A 17,290-nucleotide genomic window follows, 5' to 3' on the forward strand; every position below is an offset into this window, starting at 1 on the left:
GCAGGCCTTCGTGTTTCCTCACCTTGTTTTTACTAATCCTAGAGAAGAACTTTAACTTATTGTTGGCACTTGTACTCCTCCCTCCTTTGGGGTGAATCATTGTCATGGTTGTGCAGGGGATGCCGGACTAGAGGGGGGTGATTCCTGAGTGGCAGTGGGGTTTGGCCTCGGTGGCCCTCTTGGATGGCAGTTTGTAGTACATCAATGGGACTGCCTCCCTTCTTCAGCTAGGATTCAAGACACAATTTGACGCACATGCTGGTTTGGCTTAGCTCTTCTGGTTTCGATTTCGACTTCAATGTTGCTATTGGCTGCTAGTCTGCTCTTCTTTTGGGATGTGATGTGGGAACATAGGGACAGGGTGACAGCTCCCCTTCTGTGGTGGTCCCACTCGCAAGTCAATCTTCCTCTTTGCCTCTATGTTTATGTTTTTTCTTGTATTAGGTGGCTCCTTGTAAAGCCAGACATTACTGAACATTGGGACTCCATGGCTCAGCATGGTACTTTGTGTAGTGGTGTGGTAGTTGGGTGTGGTTGTTTGATGCCCTGGCTCGATTTGAGTAAGACTGTAACTTGTAAATTTTTTGGCTTTTTAATATTATACTCACAGTATGCGAGTTCTGCAAAAAGAAATATTAAGTTAGGGCTATACTTCCATTCTGGCTCTATTGTATCCCATTGGCAAGAATCTTTCGAGATTCCTACTCTTGGCTTCCTCAATCCCCAATGCTTCCGCTTGGAGCGTGCTCCCATGCCGATCGACACCCCCCCTCTGCAGAACTCCTTGTGCTCCTCATGCGCTCTGCCATTTTCAGGCAAACTTGCCGTTCTCTCCAGCCAAGCTTAGGCATGTGCTACGCTCTAGCCTAGCCCATCCCTACCCTACACACTCCAAGAAATTTCTTGTACACCTTAGGGCTTGGTCTTGCACCATCACCTCTGCAACATTGGATGGGGCCGGTCCGTGAGCAAGATTACATGGGGTGGGAGAGCTGCCAAAAAGCAAGGTGGAGTAGGGCCGCTTGGGCTTGATTCTTGGAGAGCACTCACCTTGAAAGGCCAACCTGGGGGTCTGTGGAGGGCGAAAAAATAGTGTGACTTATGGGTGGGGTTATAGGGACCAGGGAAAGGAGAGCATCACGAGCTGCATGGGGGTGCTGCATCCACAACATTGCCCAAAGACAACGAGATGTCTGCGTCTCCTTTCCAACCTGACGCTGCACACTCTAGCTCTCTATCTACACTACTCTTGATGCACAAAGCTCACTTGAAATGGCTTCTGCATTTTTCCATTAAATCAAGCAATAAATGTTTCTATCTATCCGCATTGCTTTGGACACTCTGCACCCCATTTGTCTCTCTGTCGCCAGCTAGATCGCAGTGCCTACACCATGAAAAAATTGTGTCTGTCTATCCGCATTGCTTTGGACACTCTGCACCCCGTTTGTCTCTCTCTCGCCAGCTGGATAAGAGTGCCTGCACCAAGAAAAAATATCTTCCTCTAAACGTTGGACTTGACGCATGGCATTCCCATCTCTCTCTCTCTCTCTCTCTCTCTCTCTCTCTCTCTCTCTCTCTCTCTCTCTCTCTCTCTCTCTCTCTCTCTCTCTCTCTCCCTCTCTCGCACGCATTGTGTTTGCTTGTGTCATCATGTTGTAGAGTACATTGGCCGAATGCAAGAGAAACTGCCACATGGCCAAGGGAAGGGCCAAAATCCCTTTTCCCTATGTGTTATGTGAAGGTATAGGCATTTGTGCTATGATTGTGAGTTTTGTGCAAGCCTTTTAGCGCCTTCTATGGTCCTTACTTAAGTTTGACTTTTTGGATCTTAAAAACGTTAGTAAATAGTGTGTAGCTAAGTAGATTAAATTAGTTTACTTAATGGAGAGAGATAATTTTTGCACACAAGAGATTATAGAGTAGAGAGAGAGAGAGAGAGTAACACGTTATACGTGGTTCACCTAATGTGGGCTATGTCCATGGGAAAGCAGCCACTCAATGGCTTTAGTACTTTAAACTAGAAGTAGGTTACAAAGGGATTATGCCCTTAATGGATCTCCTCCATTGCTTCACTCTCACCACCTCACATACACCTTGTTTCATCCAACTTCACCGATGCACCACAATGCGTTTTGTGTGAGGGATGCCCTCTCTCATGAGAGGCAGCCATGTGTAGCCACCCTTGTGTAGACAAATCCAAGTTGGATTCTCCAATGCGCCCATGTGTCGCCACCCTTGAGAAGACAAGTTCACCTTGGAATCTGCCACCGGCCATTGACTTTCAACGACCCGCCACCAGCCAATCTTTCGGCCATTTTTCGATCACTTTTCGACGCCATCCGGCCATAATATTCCAATAAAAAGGAATATTCTGATGATATTGAACGTAGATTTTTGGTTTTCTACCGAGTGATTTTCCTCACACACGATGGCTTCTCCTCATAACGGGGGCCTTACAAATGTGCGTTTTTAATACTAAGAATTACAAGGGGTAAATCAGGCTCCATACTTAACAATCTCCCACTTGGAGACTGATCTTCACACCAAACCTCTGACTGTTTTCCATCCTGGCTTCTTATCCTTGATTGCCAATTGAAGATGAGCAAAAGATCAACTTCTCCTTGTTGACCACCTTTGTAAACATGTCTGCAAGATTTTCACTTGCATGAACCTTTCCTAGGTTTAGCTGTCCCTCTTCCAAAAGAGTACGTATGAAGTGATATCTCACCTCAATGTGCTTCGTCCTTGAGTGAAAGGCTGAATTCTTTGCAAGATGAATGTCGCTTTGAGTGTCACTGTATAAGACACAATTGTCTTGCTTGTATCCAAGCTCTTCCAAGAATCTGTGAAGCCACATAGTTTCTTTGCTTGTCTCCGTCATTGCTACATGCTCTGCTTTTGTGGTAGAAGGTGAGACCACTTTATGCAGCTTTGAAGCCCAACTTATTGTTTTTCCTCCACCTGTGAAGACATAGCCGATAGTGCTTCTTCGAGTATCAATGTCACCTGCCATATCTACATCAGCATACCCTTGCAATAAAATATCAGTGCCTCCAGAATACAAAGCGTTCGTGGTTGTTCCCTTTAGATACCTAAGTATCCACTTCACAGCTTTCCAATGCTCTTTACTTGGATTATCCATAAACCTACTTACAACTCCCACTGCATGTGCAATATCTGGCCTTGTCCAGACCATAGCATACATTTGAGATCCTATAGCAGTAGCATATGGAGATTTAGACATATAGGCTATCTCCTGTTGTGTCTTTGGACACATATCTTTGATTAGTTTAAAGTGACTAGCCAAAGGTGTAGAAATCAATTTTGCATCTTGCATTGCAAACCTTGCTAGTCCTTTTTGATGTAATCCTCTCGAGATAGCTTTATTGTCTTCTTCGTCTCGTCCCTTGCTATATTCATACCAAGTATCCGCTTTGCAATACCTAAATCTTTCATTGAAAAAAGATTTAGACAGCTCCTCTTTTAGGTCTTTGATGTCCTGCATGTTAGCACACTGGATATCAGCATGTCATCAACATACAACATTAGGATGATGAGCTTCCCATCTCCCAAATTCTTTGTGTAGACGTAGTGATCTGAGTTGCATCTTCTAAATCTTTGATCCAACATCCATCGAGCAAACTTCAAGTACCATTGTCTTGATGCTTGCTTTAGACCATACAAGCCTTTTGTTAATCTGCAAACAACTTTCTTATTACTCTTTACTTCATACCCTTTGGTTAAAGCATTTAATACCTTTCTTTTGAGAAAACCCTTTTACCACAAGCCTTGATTTGTACCTTTTCTTCCCACCTTCTTCTTCCTTTAGCTTGTACACCCATTTGTTCTACAGTGCTTGCTTACTAGGCAACTCAACCAACTCCCATGTTTGGTTGCGATGTAATGAGCCCATCTCCACTTGCATGCTCTTCATCCATTCTTCCTTGGATTTGTGTTGCATAGCTTCTTTGTATGATTCCGGATCTCCAGAATCTGAGATCAAGGGATAGTTGAAGGAAGGAACAAACATTTCTGGAGGTCTACTTGCTCTCGTAGATCTTCGAGGCCATTACGAAGAGGATGGGGTGTAGGAGGGCCTCTTTATTTGCCATGAGATTATGGAGGTAATTAACAATTTGACGAATAGGTGCATGCCATGTGTGCAAGAATGGTGGGTGTGTAAGAGATGTGTAAAAGTGGTCAAAGGATGCACTTTCCCCCCCAAAAAGGAGGTGGACAATTTTATGATTTTCGGCCTTCCATAACTCCCACATGTATATCTCCGATTTGAGCGGAGATCATAGATCAACAATCTACGCGTTGAGCTCTTTCCATAGATATGCTACATGATATGGTTTTACCCGCTAGATTTTAAATTCCATTTTGGGGGGAAACTTTGAATTCAAATAAACTAGCCGTTTTGCCTGTTTGAATTCAAAAGCTGTCCTTTGATTAATACTAAAGGTTTGACTTCCTTAGACTGCCAAATAAAGAGGCCCTCCTAGACCCCATTCTCTTCCTAATGCATAGATTGAGGCTCCTCATTTGGTTGTCGTTGTTGTACATTGTCACCGCTTACACTCCTTGAGTCTTCACCATCGTTAAGCTCCTTATACTCATCACCTGTATCTTTTGTTTGTTTTCTTTCCAAGTAATCTTTGTACATATTTTGTTCGTTGAAAATTAAATATTTTACCATCCTCAGGATTCCATAGGCGATACCCAAAGTCAGCTTCTCCATAGCCAATGAAGAAACACTTTTTGGACTTTGCATCTAGCTTTGACCTTAGGCTTCTATCTATGTGCATAAAAGCCTCACACCCAAACACTTTGAGGAATGCATAGGGTAAAGGAGCCAGTTGTAACACATGTGCCTTTTAAAAGTCATGCACGCCCCAATTTAGAGACAAAAAATTGTAATATGCTAGGAATCTTGCTTATGTGTCAACTTGTGATTTGCTGAAAACTGTACCATTACTGGGACTTGGGTATTTCTAACCCCTAAAAGACCTCAAAATTTAAACTTTCTCAAATTGACTGTCCAAATTAAATCAAAAAAATATCAAACTTGGTATTACCTAATCCGCCTTTGCATGAGGAATCTCATGCAAATTTCAAAATTCAAATCTGACCAAATGTGCAAAATCCCATCCAAAATTACACTTTTTTTCTTGAGTGTCTCTAAACTGACTCCTTTACCCTAATTCATGGTTTACCTCTCCATGCCTCTTCTAGAACTCTCCCATCCAATGCCAATAAGGGTGATCGATCGATTAAGTACACAGACGTACTTACTGCTTCCGTCCAAAGCTCCGTTCAAAGATCAAGCGATAGGCTTGCATGGCCTCATGCTTCGTGTTCGCTCCATGATTAATGTCATTTTCATCCTTTCCAAAATTCCATTTTGTTGAGGTGTCCTTGGGGTTTGTCCTTTGCTTTCAAATGCCATTGCTAGCACAAAAGCTTAAAAGCTTGCCTGCAATATTCACCTCCATTGGGATCTGAGGCATTTAACCTTGGTACCTGCTTCATTCTCCACAAAGACATTCCACATTTGAAATATGGAAAACACACAAACCCATGTTTTCCTAGTCGCATCACCTATGAATGTTACGCAGTACAACGAGCCACCACGGGATGTGTACTTGTAGGACCCCAAAAATCAGAATGAACCAATTCAAAATTTTTATCTCTTCTTTCATTTCTTGCCTTTTGAAATTTTTCCCTCTTTCGTTTATTGTAAACACAATCTTCACAGAACTCTAAATCCACTTCTTTCAAACCTGGTAGAAGCTTCTTTGATTGAAGGATTTGCATTCCTTTGGCACTCATATGCCCAAGCCGATAGTGCCACACCACATTGTCGACTTCTATAGCTATTGCACAAGTTGAAGATTGTGTGCTGACAGTACACAAGTAAAGTGTACCAACCTTTTCTCCGTTGGCAACCACCAAATCCCTTTGAAATCTTTCAACGTTTGTTTTTGAATGCAATGTTGTGACCTTCATCGTCCAATTGTCTTGTAGAGATCAAATTTTTACGAAGAGAAGGAACATGCCCAACATCTTTAAGCTTCCATTCATTTCCATTAGTAGTTTTGACACAAATTGTACCTTTCTCGACAATTTCACAAGCTTCATCATCTCCCAAGTATACATACCCAAAATTACCTTTGTTGTAATCTTGGAAATGTTGCTTGTGTGGTTTCGTATGAAATGAAGCCCCGAAATCTACTATCCAAGAATTAGACACATTATCTAATTAGAGAATTAGCGTGTCTTGCTTTACTTTACCTGCCACATTGGCCTCCGATGTTGGCCTGTTGTCTTGAGACTCCAACTCCTTCTTCTTCTTGGACTAGCAAGCCTTCTTGATGTGGCCCTTCTTGCCGCAGTTCCAGCATTCAAGAACTGACTTTGTGCGTGGATTGCTCCGCCTTGAGCGATCACGACCCTTTTGGATTTTGAACCTTTCCTTCCATCTTCCCCTCGTTTCCACTGACAGTGCAGCACTTAATGACTCACATGTGCTTCTCCTTCACATTTCCTTGCTTAGGAGCACACCCACGACATCGTCAAAATTAAGAGTCTTTGTGTCAGAGACAGAGTTACTTAGAGCCATCAGAAGGCTGTCCCAACTATCCGGTAGAGACAATAATATAAGGAGGGGTCGCACCTCATTGTCAAAATTGACCTTCACCAATCAAAGTTGACTTATGTTGGTGTTAAAGTTGATTAGGTGTTTTGCAACTGAACCATTCTCTACCATTTTTAGATTGAACAAGCACTTCATGAGAAATACCTTATTGGATGCCGATGGTTTCTCGTAGAGGCCATCAAGTGACTTCATCAAGTCCTCTCTGGTCTTCATCTCCAAAACATTGAAGGCCACCATTGACGCTAAGATCAACCGGATTGTTCCTAATGCCTTTTTGGTAAAGAAAAATCCAAGCTTCATCTGCCATCGTTGCGGGCTTATTTGCAAGACCGCCTTGTTGCAAATAAAGGTCCTTCTGGTAGAGATAGTCTTCAATTTGCATCTTCCAATGTCAGTAGTTTTTGCCGTTTAACTTCTTGATCTTGAGCTTCCCTTCCTCCGCCATTACTCCCACTCAATTCAAGGAATCCTTTCCTTGAGATACTTTAGCTATGAGCATACCTTGCTCTGATACCAGTTGTTAGTAAATAGGGTGTAGCTAAGTAGATATTAGAGTAGTTTACTTAATGGAGAGAGATAATTTTCACACACGAGAGATTATAGAGGAGAGAGAGAGAGAACATGTTATACATGGTTCACGCAATGTGGGCTACGTCCATAGAAAATCAGCCACTCAATGTATTTAGTACTTCAAACTGGAAATAGGTTACAAAGGGATTATACCCTTAATGGAGGTCCTGCCTTGCTTCATTCTCACCACCTCACATACACCTTGTTTCTCAACTTCACAATGCACCACAATGTGTTTTTTGGTGTAGAAGAGGCCTTCTTTTATAAGACAAAAAGACTGCCCTCTTTCATGAGAGGCACCCATGTGTAGCCGCCCTTGTGTAGACAAGTCCAAGTTGGACTCTCCAATGCGCCCATGTGTGGCCGCCCTTGAGAAGACAAGTTCGCCTTGGAGTCAGCCACCGACCACTGAATTCAACCACCATCCACCAGCCACATTGACTTTCGACCACCGGCCACTGGCTAACCGACCGATTGTTTTACGATCACTTTTCGGCTGCCATTGAGTCATACTATTCCCGTGAAAAGGAATATTTCGACGAGACTGGGCGTGAATTTTTTGGTTTTTAGGCAAGTGATTTTCCTCACGCACGATGGCTTCTCCTCATAACAGGGGCCTTATAAATGTGAGTTTTTAATACTAAAAATTACAAGGGGTAAATTAGGCTCCATACTTAACAAAACATATAGTGTTTATAATTCTAGGGTTTTTAGAGCTGCTTTGCTTGCATCTGTGCTGCCTGTGAGTCCCTATTGCCGGGGTTGTGAAAGAAGGGTCCTCCTACAGGGCGAAGCCTGGGTGGGGCTAGATGGAAATAGATGCTTGGAGGGCAGTAGGCTTTGGGGTGAGCCACCGGACATCTCCGACCCCTATTTCTTCGGCCTTCCCTTGCCAGGCCCTATGTTTCTCAGCCTTTCCAGGCCCTGCAAAGGGTGCAAATGGCAACTTGGCTCCATTTTGAACTCGGTGTTGCTTGGGGAGATGGGCTGAAAGGGGAAGTGTGCAGTGGTGGCAACATTCACGCTTTTAGTGACAGCCTTTGGGTTGTGTTCCTTGGTGTGCGGACGGCTTGGATAGTGTTGTGGTGGACTTGGACCCCCATGGGCCAGTGATTAAACCTTCTACATGTTGGAATTAGTATTGCAGAAAACCACACACAGCTTGGAGAAGATGAAGGAAGCTCAAGGCACACAACAAAGAGTGTATTACTTAGTGATGGTGTGTTGGAATTAGGGTTGCAGGAAAACACACACAGCTTGGAGAAGATGAAGGAAGCTCAAGGCACACAATAGAGACTATATTACTTAGTGTGCAATGAAAAGATTAGATACCCCTAGAGTGATGGTCGTGTCTATAATGCAAGGGGGAAAAAACCTCGTAGTGAGGGAAAAGATGCCTCGGTGGTCCTAAGTATGTTCACACACATCACTACCACATGGAGATGGTAACAAATCCCCCGTGGGAGTGATGCAATGAATGAGAGCTGGCACATAGAGTATAGGGAAGTGACATGCTCTGAGGACGCGATCAGTCCATAGAGGGAAGTAAGCCCGAAGCTTTGCGAAAAGCTTCAAACTTCTCACAAGACAATGCCTTTGCGAAAAGATTGGCACATAAGCATAGCTGATCTCTCCTATTGAGAGCCTCTCCCTGACATAGTGGTAATGCACCTCAATGTGCTTTGTGCGAGCATGAAAAGCTGAGTTCCTTGCAATTGCCAATGCACTCCGGCTGTAGTGTAGATAGTGTTGGCAGTGTCCTATCCAACACCCAAATCATCCATAAGGCATCTAAACCATACATACTCAATCGTAGCTATAAAGACTCCCCTGTACTTAGCCTCACAACTGGAAGTGTCCACATTAGGTTGCTTCTTGCTCAACCATGATATGCGTGAACTGTCGAGCATTATACCAAAACCACTTATGGACACTCGTGTGTCAAAACAACCAGCCCAATCTGAGTCCGAGAAAGCATGTAAATCTGGCGGCAATGATCTCCCCTTGGGATAAACAATCCAAAATGCAAAGTGCCACTCAAGTAGTAAAAAATCCTCTTGACAGCCTGCCAATGTTTAGACCCTAGCTATGCATGAATCTGCTGACCTATGAGACTGCAAACTGAATAGCTGGCCTCGTGTTGCATATATAAATAAGGCAGCTAGCAACAATTTGGTAAAGAGTGACATCAACACCATCACCAACATCATGAAGAATCAATTTAAAACTTGTTTCCATGGGAGTGGCAATAGGCTTGCAATCCTCAAGTCCAAACTTGCATAGCAATGCCTCTATGAAACTTGTCTGACACAAGGCAATACCACCATCACGCTGCTTAAATTGTATGCCCAAATAATAATGCAACAATCCCAGATCTTTCATCTTGAAAGTAGAATTGAAATCAGCCTTAAATTCAGCAATATGTCTCTCATTTGGTCCAGTGATCAGCAAATCATCCACATAAATAACGAGAATGAGAAGTACATCATCGTCACGCTTTACATACAATGTGCTTTCTGTTGGACTGTTACGATAGCCTCGTTTGACCAAATGAGTGTCAGTCTTCTCATACCAAGCACGAGGAGATTAATTCAACCCATACAAAAATTTCTTACATTTGCAAACTTTATCCTCTTGTCCTTTCTTGACAAAACCGCGAGGTTGCATTACATAACTTCCTCAAATATGTCACCATTCAAGAAAGCAGTAACAATTTCTGATTGATGTACATCCCAACCAAAATGATCTATCAATGCACATAGAAAATGACAGTAGTCATACGACAAGTGGGAGCAAAAGTCTCTTCATAATCTATGCCTTTTTGTTGTGCATAACCCTTTGCAACAAGTCAAGCCTTATAGCGATCAATCTCACCATCCGGCTTGCGTTTCAACTTGTAAACCCCTTTGTACCAATGGCCTTTTTTCTAGAAGGAAAATCACATAAAGTCCATGTGTCATTTTCTATAAGTGCATCATTTTATGGTTGCATGGCAGCCATCCAATCTTTTGAATTTTGTGCTTCATCAAAAGATAGAGGTTCCTCAACATCACATACGCTAGACACAGCCAAAGCATAACAATGCGATGCATAAGATGCATGGCGAGAAGCTTAACGAGTATGACTAGACAAAGGTGGATCCAATGTACTGGCACGCAAAGTATGCACCAACCATTTTGGCATACCTATAGCCTGCTTATTCTCAACCCTTTCCTGATCCATTACATCATGTACATTTGCATCAGTAATATGCTGATCTATAACATTTTCAAAAACCCCCATAGGCTGTACATTTGCTTCATTGGAATTTACATTCGAATTTCCACCACTAAAAAGAGGCAACAAAGTGTCATAAATGTCCTGTGAGCTTACATTACTGTCTCTAGTACATGACAACAAGGGCTGAATAGAGTCTTCCATAAACACAACATCGTGTGAAACCAAGGTATGCTTTGTTTGCGGATGATACAACTTGTAACCTTTGCTTTTAGCACTATTTTTAGAAACCCCCATAAGCTGTACATTTGCCTCATTGGAATTTGCATTCGAACTTCCACCACTAAAAAGGGGCAACAAAGTGTCATAAATGTACTATGAGCTTAAATTATTGCCTCTAGTACATGACAACAAGGGATGAATAGAATCTTCCATAAACACAATATCCTGTGAGACCAAGATATGATTTGTTTGCGGATGATACAACTTGTGGCCTTTTCTTTCAGCACTATAACCAACAAAAATGCATTTGACAGCCTTGTCATACAATTTTTTGCGCTACATTTGTGGCACCAAAGCATAAGCTAAACAACCAAAAACATGCATGTGCTCAATAGAAGGTTGTCTATCATGACATGCTTCATAAAGAGTCATAGATTTCAAAGCTTTTGTAGGACACATGTTTAGTACATAAGTGGCACACATGCTAGTCTCAAGCAAAAACGAATGCAACAAATCTTGACTTTTGACCATACATTGTGCCATTTTTGTAAGTGACCCGTTTTTCCTCTCAACAACACCATATACGGCACCGTACATTGTTGTTTTATCCCACGACTAGCCATAATGCGTTAAATTCATGAGACCTATACTCCCCCCCTTGATCTGAACAGAGGGTGACCATAGTACATTTCAAGACATTTTCAACCATAGCTAGAAATTGTTTGAAGCATATAAACACTTTGGAATTTGCTTTAAGTAGATACACCCATGATTCCTAGAGTAATCATCAATAAAAGTCACTTAGTAAAGGTAATTTCCCAAGGATGAAGTTTCCATGGGCCCACAAACATCACTATGCACAAGCTGCAACCTGCATGTGGCCCTAATTGAACCATCCTTTGGAAACTTCAAATGTTACATCTTACCCAAAATATAGCCTTCACAAACATGTTTGACAGGTGATTCAAGAGGTGGCAAAGAAGCAACCATATTAGATTTTTGCAAACGCAGCAAACTGGCCAAAATCAGATACCCAAAACGTGCATGCCACACAAATTAGCTTTACAATAATGGCAACGCATCTTCTTTTTTCCCTTTTCACCAGAATTCCCAGACAAATTGATGCTAGCAGAAGCATTAGGAACATGTGATTTACCACTCACACAAGAACCATGAAAAGTGTCTACATTGCTATTACCACCTTTTCTTTGAGCAACTCTGTTCAACTGCACACTGTTTAACCCTGTTTTGTAGAGAAAGTGACTCTTGCAACACAATGTACATAACGCTTCAAACTTGACAACTTATGGATTTCCTTTGGTCATAAGTCTCCAAGTACTAGCAAAAAGCTCATTGATATCCTTTACACCAGCAAGGGAAGTGTCCATCTCATCTTCCTTATGCATAATCTTTGACTCCAACTCTTTATGAAGTAGTGCAATTTTAGCCTCATTGCAGCTTGCGTAAATACCAGGCAGAATATACCAATCCCGCTTTGCAAATTTTACTGAGAATATGAGGAGTAATAGTGCGCTTCATAGACAAAACAATCAAAGCATGAGCCTACGCATCTTTTACATCCCAACGAGCTTGTTCAAATGTAGGAAAAACAACTCTGGCAGTAGCGATCTTGCCACCAAAACCTGCAACATCCTCGACATTGCCTACATCTTGGAACCAGAACATACATCAATGCCTTGCACAATATTCCAAACGCCCTTTGACACAAGGACATGTTGCATCATATAAGTCACATAGGGTAATTGTCCCCATCCAATCTATCCTCCGTAGCAAACATCTTGAACACATCTGTGTTTTTGTCAGCCATGGCAAATGCTGCACCTGATATGAAAACTACCGGAAAAGAGGAGAAACAAAGCGAGAACAACACGTGATATATAACACAAACCATAGAAGACTGTAAGGGACTTGTTATGCAAACAATAGTATTGACAAAAATTTGCACACAATTACAAAATAGCCTATGCAATACAAACCGTAAAAGACTTAAAGGGATCTGTTATACAGAAAATGGCATTGACAAAAAAATTTACACAAAATGACAAAATAGCATGCGCAGTATTGCGCATGTAGTGGAAACAGAGGCCGAAATGGGCCCAAATGAAAATTTTGAACAGAAATCGAAGAAAGTGAGCACGGGTGTGCTGGAGTTTCTAGCAATCAAGCCCGAGAGGACACAACCTGCTCTGATACCAATTGTTGAAATAAGGGTTGCAGGAAAACACAGATAGCTTGGAGAAGACGAAGGAAGCTTAAGGCACACAACAGAGAGTCTTACCATGTGGCGAGCAAGATTTTTCGAGCGATAGAAAATCCAAGAAAATGAATAAAGAAACCAAATGGGCTTTGTTAAGAAAGATACATGTGTTAGGAGTTTCATCATAAGAACCCTAAACCCCTTATGTTGAACTCACATGTAGTATGTCACAACTTTTGTAAGTGATGTCTGTGAGTCTGCCACGCAAGCTTGGAAATGCCAAAATTGTAACATGTGACAATGGCCATAGTTTTGACAATCTCCTTCGTATACAACAACAAATGTTTTCACTAAAAAGAGAAGATGTTGTCAAAACACACCATCTAATAAGATCAAACGCGAAATGTAGAACAATGCAAACCATATATATAGATACATACAACACAATCTATGTTAAGTATGGAACTTGATTTATCCCTTGTAATTTTTTGTGGTAACAACGCACATTTGTAAGGCCCCCATTTATGAGGAGAAGACATCGTGCATGAAGGAAAATCACTCATCGGAAATAAAAATCACGCGTCAGAATATTCCTTTTCGTCGAAATATTATGGCTGGCCGGCGATTTAAAAGTGGTCGATAAACGACCGGTCGGTTGGCCGGTAGTCAATGGCCGGTGGCTGAATTCAGAAGCGAACTTGTCTTCTCAAGGGCGGCCACACACGGCGGATTGGAGGGTCCGATTTGGACTTATCTACACAAGAGCAGCTACACATGGTTGCCTCTCATGAGAGAGGGCAACCCTTTTGGCCTATAAAAGGAGGCCATTTATACACAGATTTCAGAGTGTGAAGTTGATGCAAGAAGGTGAGTGTGAGATGTTGAGAGTGAAGCAAGGCGGGAGCTCTATTAAGGGTATAATCCCTTTGTAAACTACTTCTTGTTTTGAAGTACTAAAACTATTGAGTGGCTGTTTTTCCGTGGACGTAGCCCACATTGGGTGAACCACGTATATTGTGTGTACTCTCTCTCTCTCTCTCTCTCTCTCTCTCTCTATTCTATAATCTCTTGTATGTGAAATCTATCTCTCTCCATTAAGTGATATCTATCTCTCGCTACTCAAATATCTATTTAGCTACGTCGTATTTCCTAACAATCTATGCTAATGTCAATAGTTTTAAAATTTGGCCAAGTTACTATTCTACAAAAGCAAAATGAACAAGCCAACATTGAAATGTATAAGACTATGCTCACATGAGGCATAGTTTTCTATAGGAAGTGCCAACCATTGCTGACAACCCTTAGCTTTCCATCGGCTTAGTTTTTGTGACTATTTTTTTTTTAGGCAAGTTTGAAAACTATGCTTGTTACTTGCTGGTTATCTCTCTCTCTCTCTCTCTCTCTCTCTCTCTCTCTCTCTCTCTCTCTCTCTCTCTCTCTCTCTCTCTCTCTCTCTCTCTCTCTCTCACTCACACACACACACACACACACACACACACCTATCTGCACCTCACTCTTTTTCTCACTATATACTGCTCCCTATCCTTCTCTGAGTTGCTGTACCCACCTTGCATCAGATATGTCGACACTTACAGATAACTAAGCCTCGCGTGAGCATGTCCTAAGTCTAATAAAAATAAAACACTTGCTAGTCATCAAAGGGCTTGATTGTATTGAACCCAAGCTCTTGTAACGCGATCATGTATAGGGATCCAAGCTAAAGACAAATGCCTTCTCTAAAACCAATAGCTTTAAGTATATAATCAAGAGCATTAGCATAGCTTCAAGAGAGAAGCCCTGCCACGAGAAAGGACATTGAAGAGGTAGTTATTGCCAAGACAAAAGCGCAATTAGTGACATCACAACATCTTGCTCAAGACTTGTGTACACGCACACAAACTTTGTTTTCCTGAGCTCTCTCTCCGTGTCTTTTTTTTTTGTTGAAGAAACTTAAACTTTATTCACATGGTATCATACTTTTTGAATGTTGCATACTTCTTTATCTGGATCCTGCTTACCGTTATGTATATTTTTTCTTTAGAATGTACGGCAAGACTCAAACGACAGATTATACTTGTGCTTCTATCATGGTTACAATCACTATGCGCGCACTTGGTTGATCTCTATGTTCTCACAACCATATACCATGAGAGAGCATCCAAACATTGATGACTTTATGTGGGCTGGCATGTCATCTTGCCCTTCAAGTGTATGCTTTCAATGACAATTAGCTTTCAATGGCATCAAGAATCTTGGAGGTAACAAGATGGAAGCCTTAATATAGTCACCTATGAAGCGAAACCCTAGACTACGAAGCAAAAAGGCTATGGTAACCTAGCCTGTTCATGAAAACGCATGGAGATCTTGTAATCCCCTGCCACATAGATCCCTGCTCAATCAGTATATTGGCCCTGCATTCCAAGAGAGTCCTTCAAGCTTGTTCACCCAACATCTATTCCAAAACCTCCCCCAAGGCCTAGCCGAACAGGTGCAAGAAGCTTGGAAGAAAGGAAATGTCCTCCCACAGGAGCCTCCCACCGCGGCATCAAGCCTGAATACGGTCCCTTCTTTTGATGTCCCTCATTGGCCATCCCCAGACGGTACCCCGGGCGTTCACCACGAAAACTGCGAAGGAGTGGTTGACGTCGACGATGGAGCTACTACTCGAGGTAAACCCTTAGTCATCCTCCCTGCAGCACAAGTTAGAAAATTTGAAAAGGACCTAGAAAACAGGGCCCTCATCGGCCTTGTGGCGGGACCACGGCCACCGGTGGAAGTGCTCCGAGCATGGGTTCGGAATCAATGGGGAAACCAAGGCTGCGAGGTGGAAGCCATTCAAGCCCTTCCCAAAAACCACTATCTCTTAATGTTCAAAACACAGGAGATGGCTTTTGAAATTCTAAGTTCGAGACATTGGATGCTCCGGTCCTCACCCATCTGCTTGTTCAAATGGTTTCGCAGCTTCAGCCCTGAGAAATCGGCCCTTGAGTTCTACCCTGTGTGGGTAGAACTACCTAACCTACCTCTCCATTTTCAGCATCACCTCCGTCAAATCGGGGGAAGATTAGGTAAAGTCCTGGGGGGCAAGCCCCAAAGGGACTTCAACCCCTCATGGCACCCATAGATGCTCATAGAGTTGGACCTCTCAAAACCCCTTCCCGACTCTATGACAATAGCAACTGACGAAGGAGACTACTGGGAACAACCCATCGTTTACAAATACCTGCCAAATGCTTGCTTCAGCTGTGGGGGAACATGACATTTTGTTAGGAACTGCCCGACTAAATCCACCCCTACGCCAGCCCCTAGTCAACCTCCCCCTCCCCACAAGGAAGGGGCCAAGCACAAGCCCCCCCAGAAACCTGAAGTAACTACAGCCCCTCCTGCTCCCCTATCTAGGGACTCCAGAGGAATCACGAATAAATGAAGGAACCACAACCGATTTGCTCTGCTAGCCGATATTCCTGACTAGGTGGAGTCAGATGTCCCCGAATCAGAGTCACGGACACCGAGGTGGAGGATATAGGGGCCACTCCAAAGGAGCAAGGCAAAGACGCCCCAGAGGAAGACAGCCAAATGCAAATTGAGGTAAGAAACAAGGTGCTGGACCTTAACCAAACCACCCAAGCCATCTTGCAGGCAGGTGACCCCTCCACTGTGCCTATGGAAACCTAGAAGCTCAGCAAAAGGACACACGACTCAGTAGCAAAGACGCCTACTAGGACCCTGCAAAACAAGGGGGAAAAAATACCAACAGATGAAGCTCATATCTTGGAATGTCAAGGGGATCACTGACCCCAACAAAACAAAGAAGCTTAACAAATGGCTCAAATACCAAACTTGGGACATCTGCGCTCTTCAGGAAATAAAAGCTGAAGGAGAAGATCTCCTCAGAAGACTCAAGGAGATACACCCTGAGGTGAGATGGTACTCGTCTTCCCATAACACGGGCTCTGGAGGGACTGCCATTGGAATCAAGAACCAGCTAGGGTCTCTGTCTATGCTGGAGGCACCTCAGCCAACAGGGCACAGATCTGGGAAGAAATATCTGCAATTCCAGGGCCGATTATCGTCCTAGGTGACTTCAACATGGTCGAGGCCAGGGAGGATAGATTTCTCCGGAAAGGGAAAACCCTCCAAGGTAACGAGAAAACAAAATGGGAAGCATGCAAAGGGAAACACGCCCTTTGGGACTCTGGCACTGAGGGCTGCTTCACCTCGCAGAACTACAACAAGGGTGAGCTTGCAAGGAAGGCTAGATTGGATAGGTGCTACTTCTCCCTCTCAGCTGCCAATAGGTTCAACAGAGTCAAGTCCAAGCCCTCATTCACCACATGTGCCTCTGACCACTACCCACTGGTGATCACATGTGATGACAAGTCCTCCAAAATGAGGAACAACTGGTT

General features: G+C 42.9%; 1 protein-coding gene across 1 annotated transcript in view; it reads left to right on the forward strand.

The window, feature by feature from the left end:
* LOC147454012 (uncharacterized) overlaps positions 1 to 16,962 on the forward strand; it is a 72,023-nt gene extending 55,061 nt beyond the window's left edge. Inside the window, exon 3 of the mRNA XM_086517003.1 lies at positions 16,747 to 16,962. Coding sequence (XP_086373129.1) covers positions 16,747 to 16,962 — 216 coding nt within the window. The remainder of the gene's footprint in view (positions 1 to 16,746) is intronic.
* Positions 16,963 to 17,290: the final 328 nt, after the last annotated feature.

The sequence above is a fragment of the Adiantum capillus-veneris genome, chromosome 7 (genome assembly GCF_014529385.1).
Source record: "Adiantum capillus-veneris isolate H3 chromosome 7, ASM1452938v2, whole genome shotgun sequence".
NCBI classification, from domain to species: Eukaryota; Viridiplantae; Streptophyta; class Polypodiopsida; order Polypodiales; family Pteridaceae; genus Adiantum; species Adiantum capillus-veneris.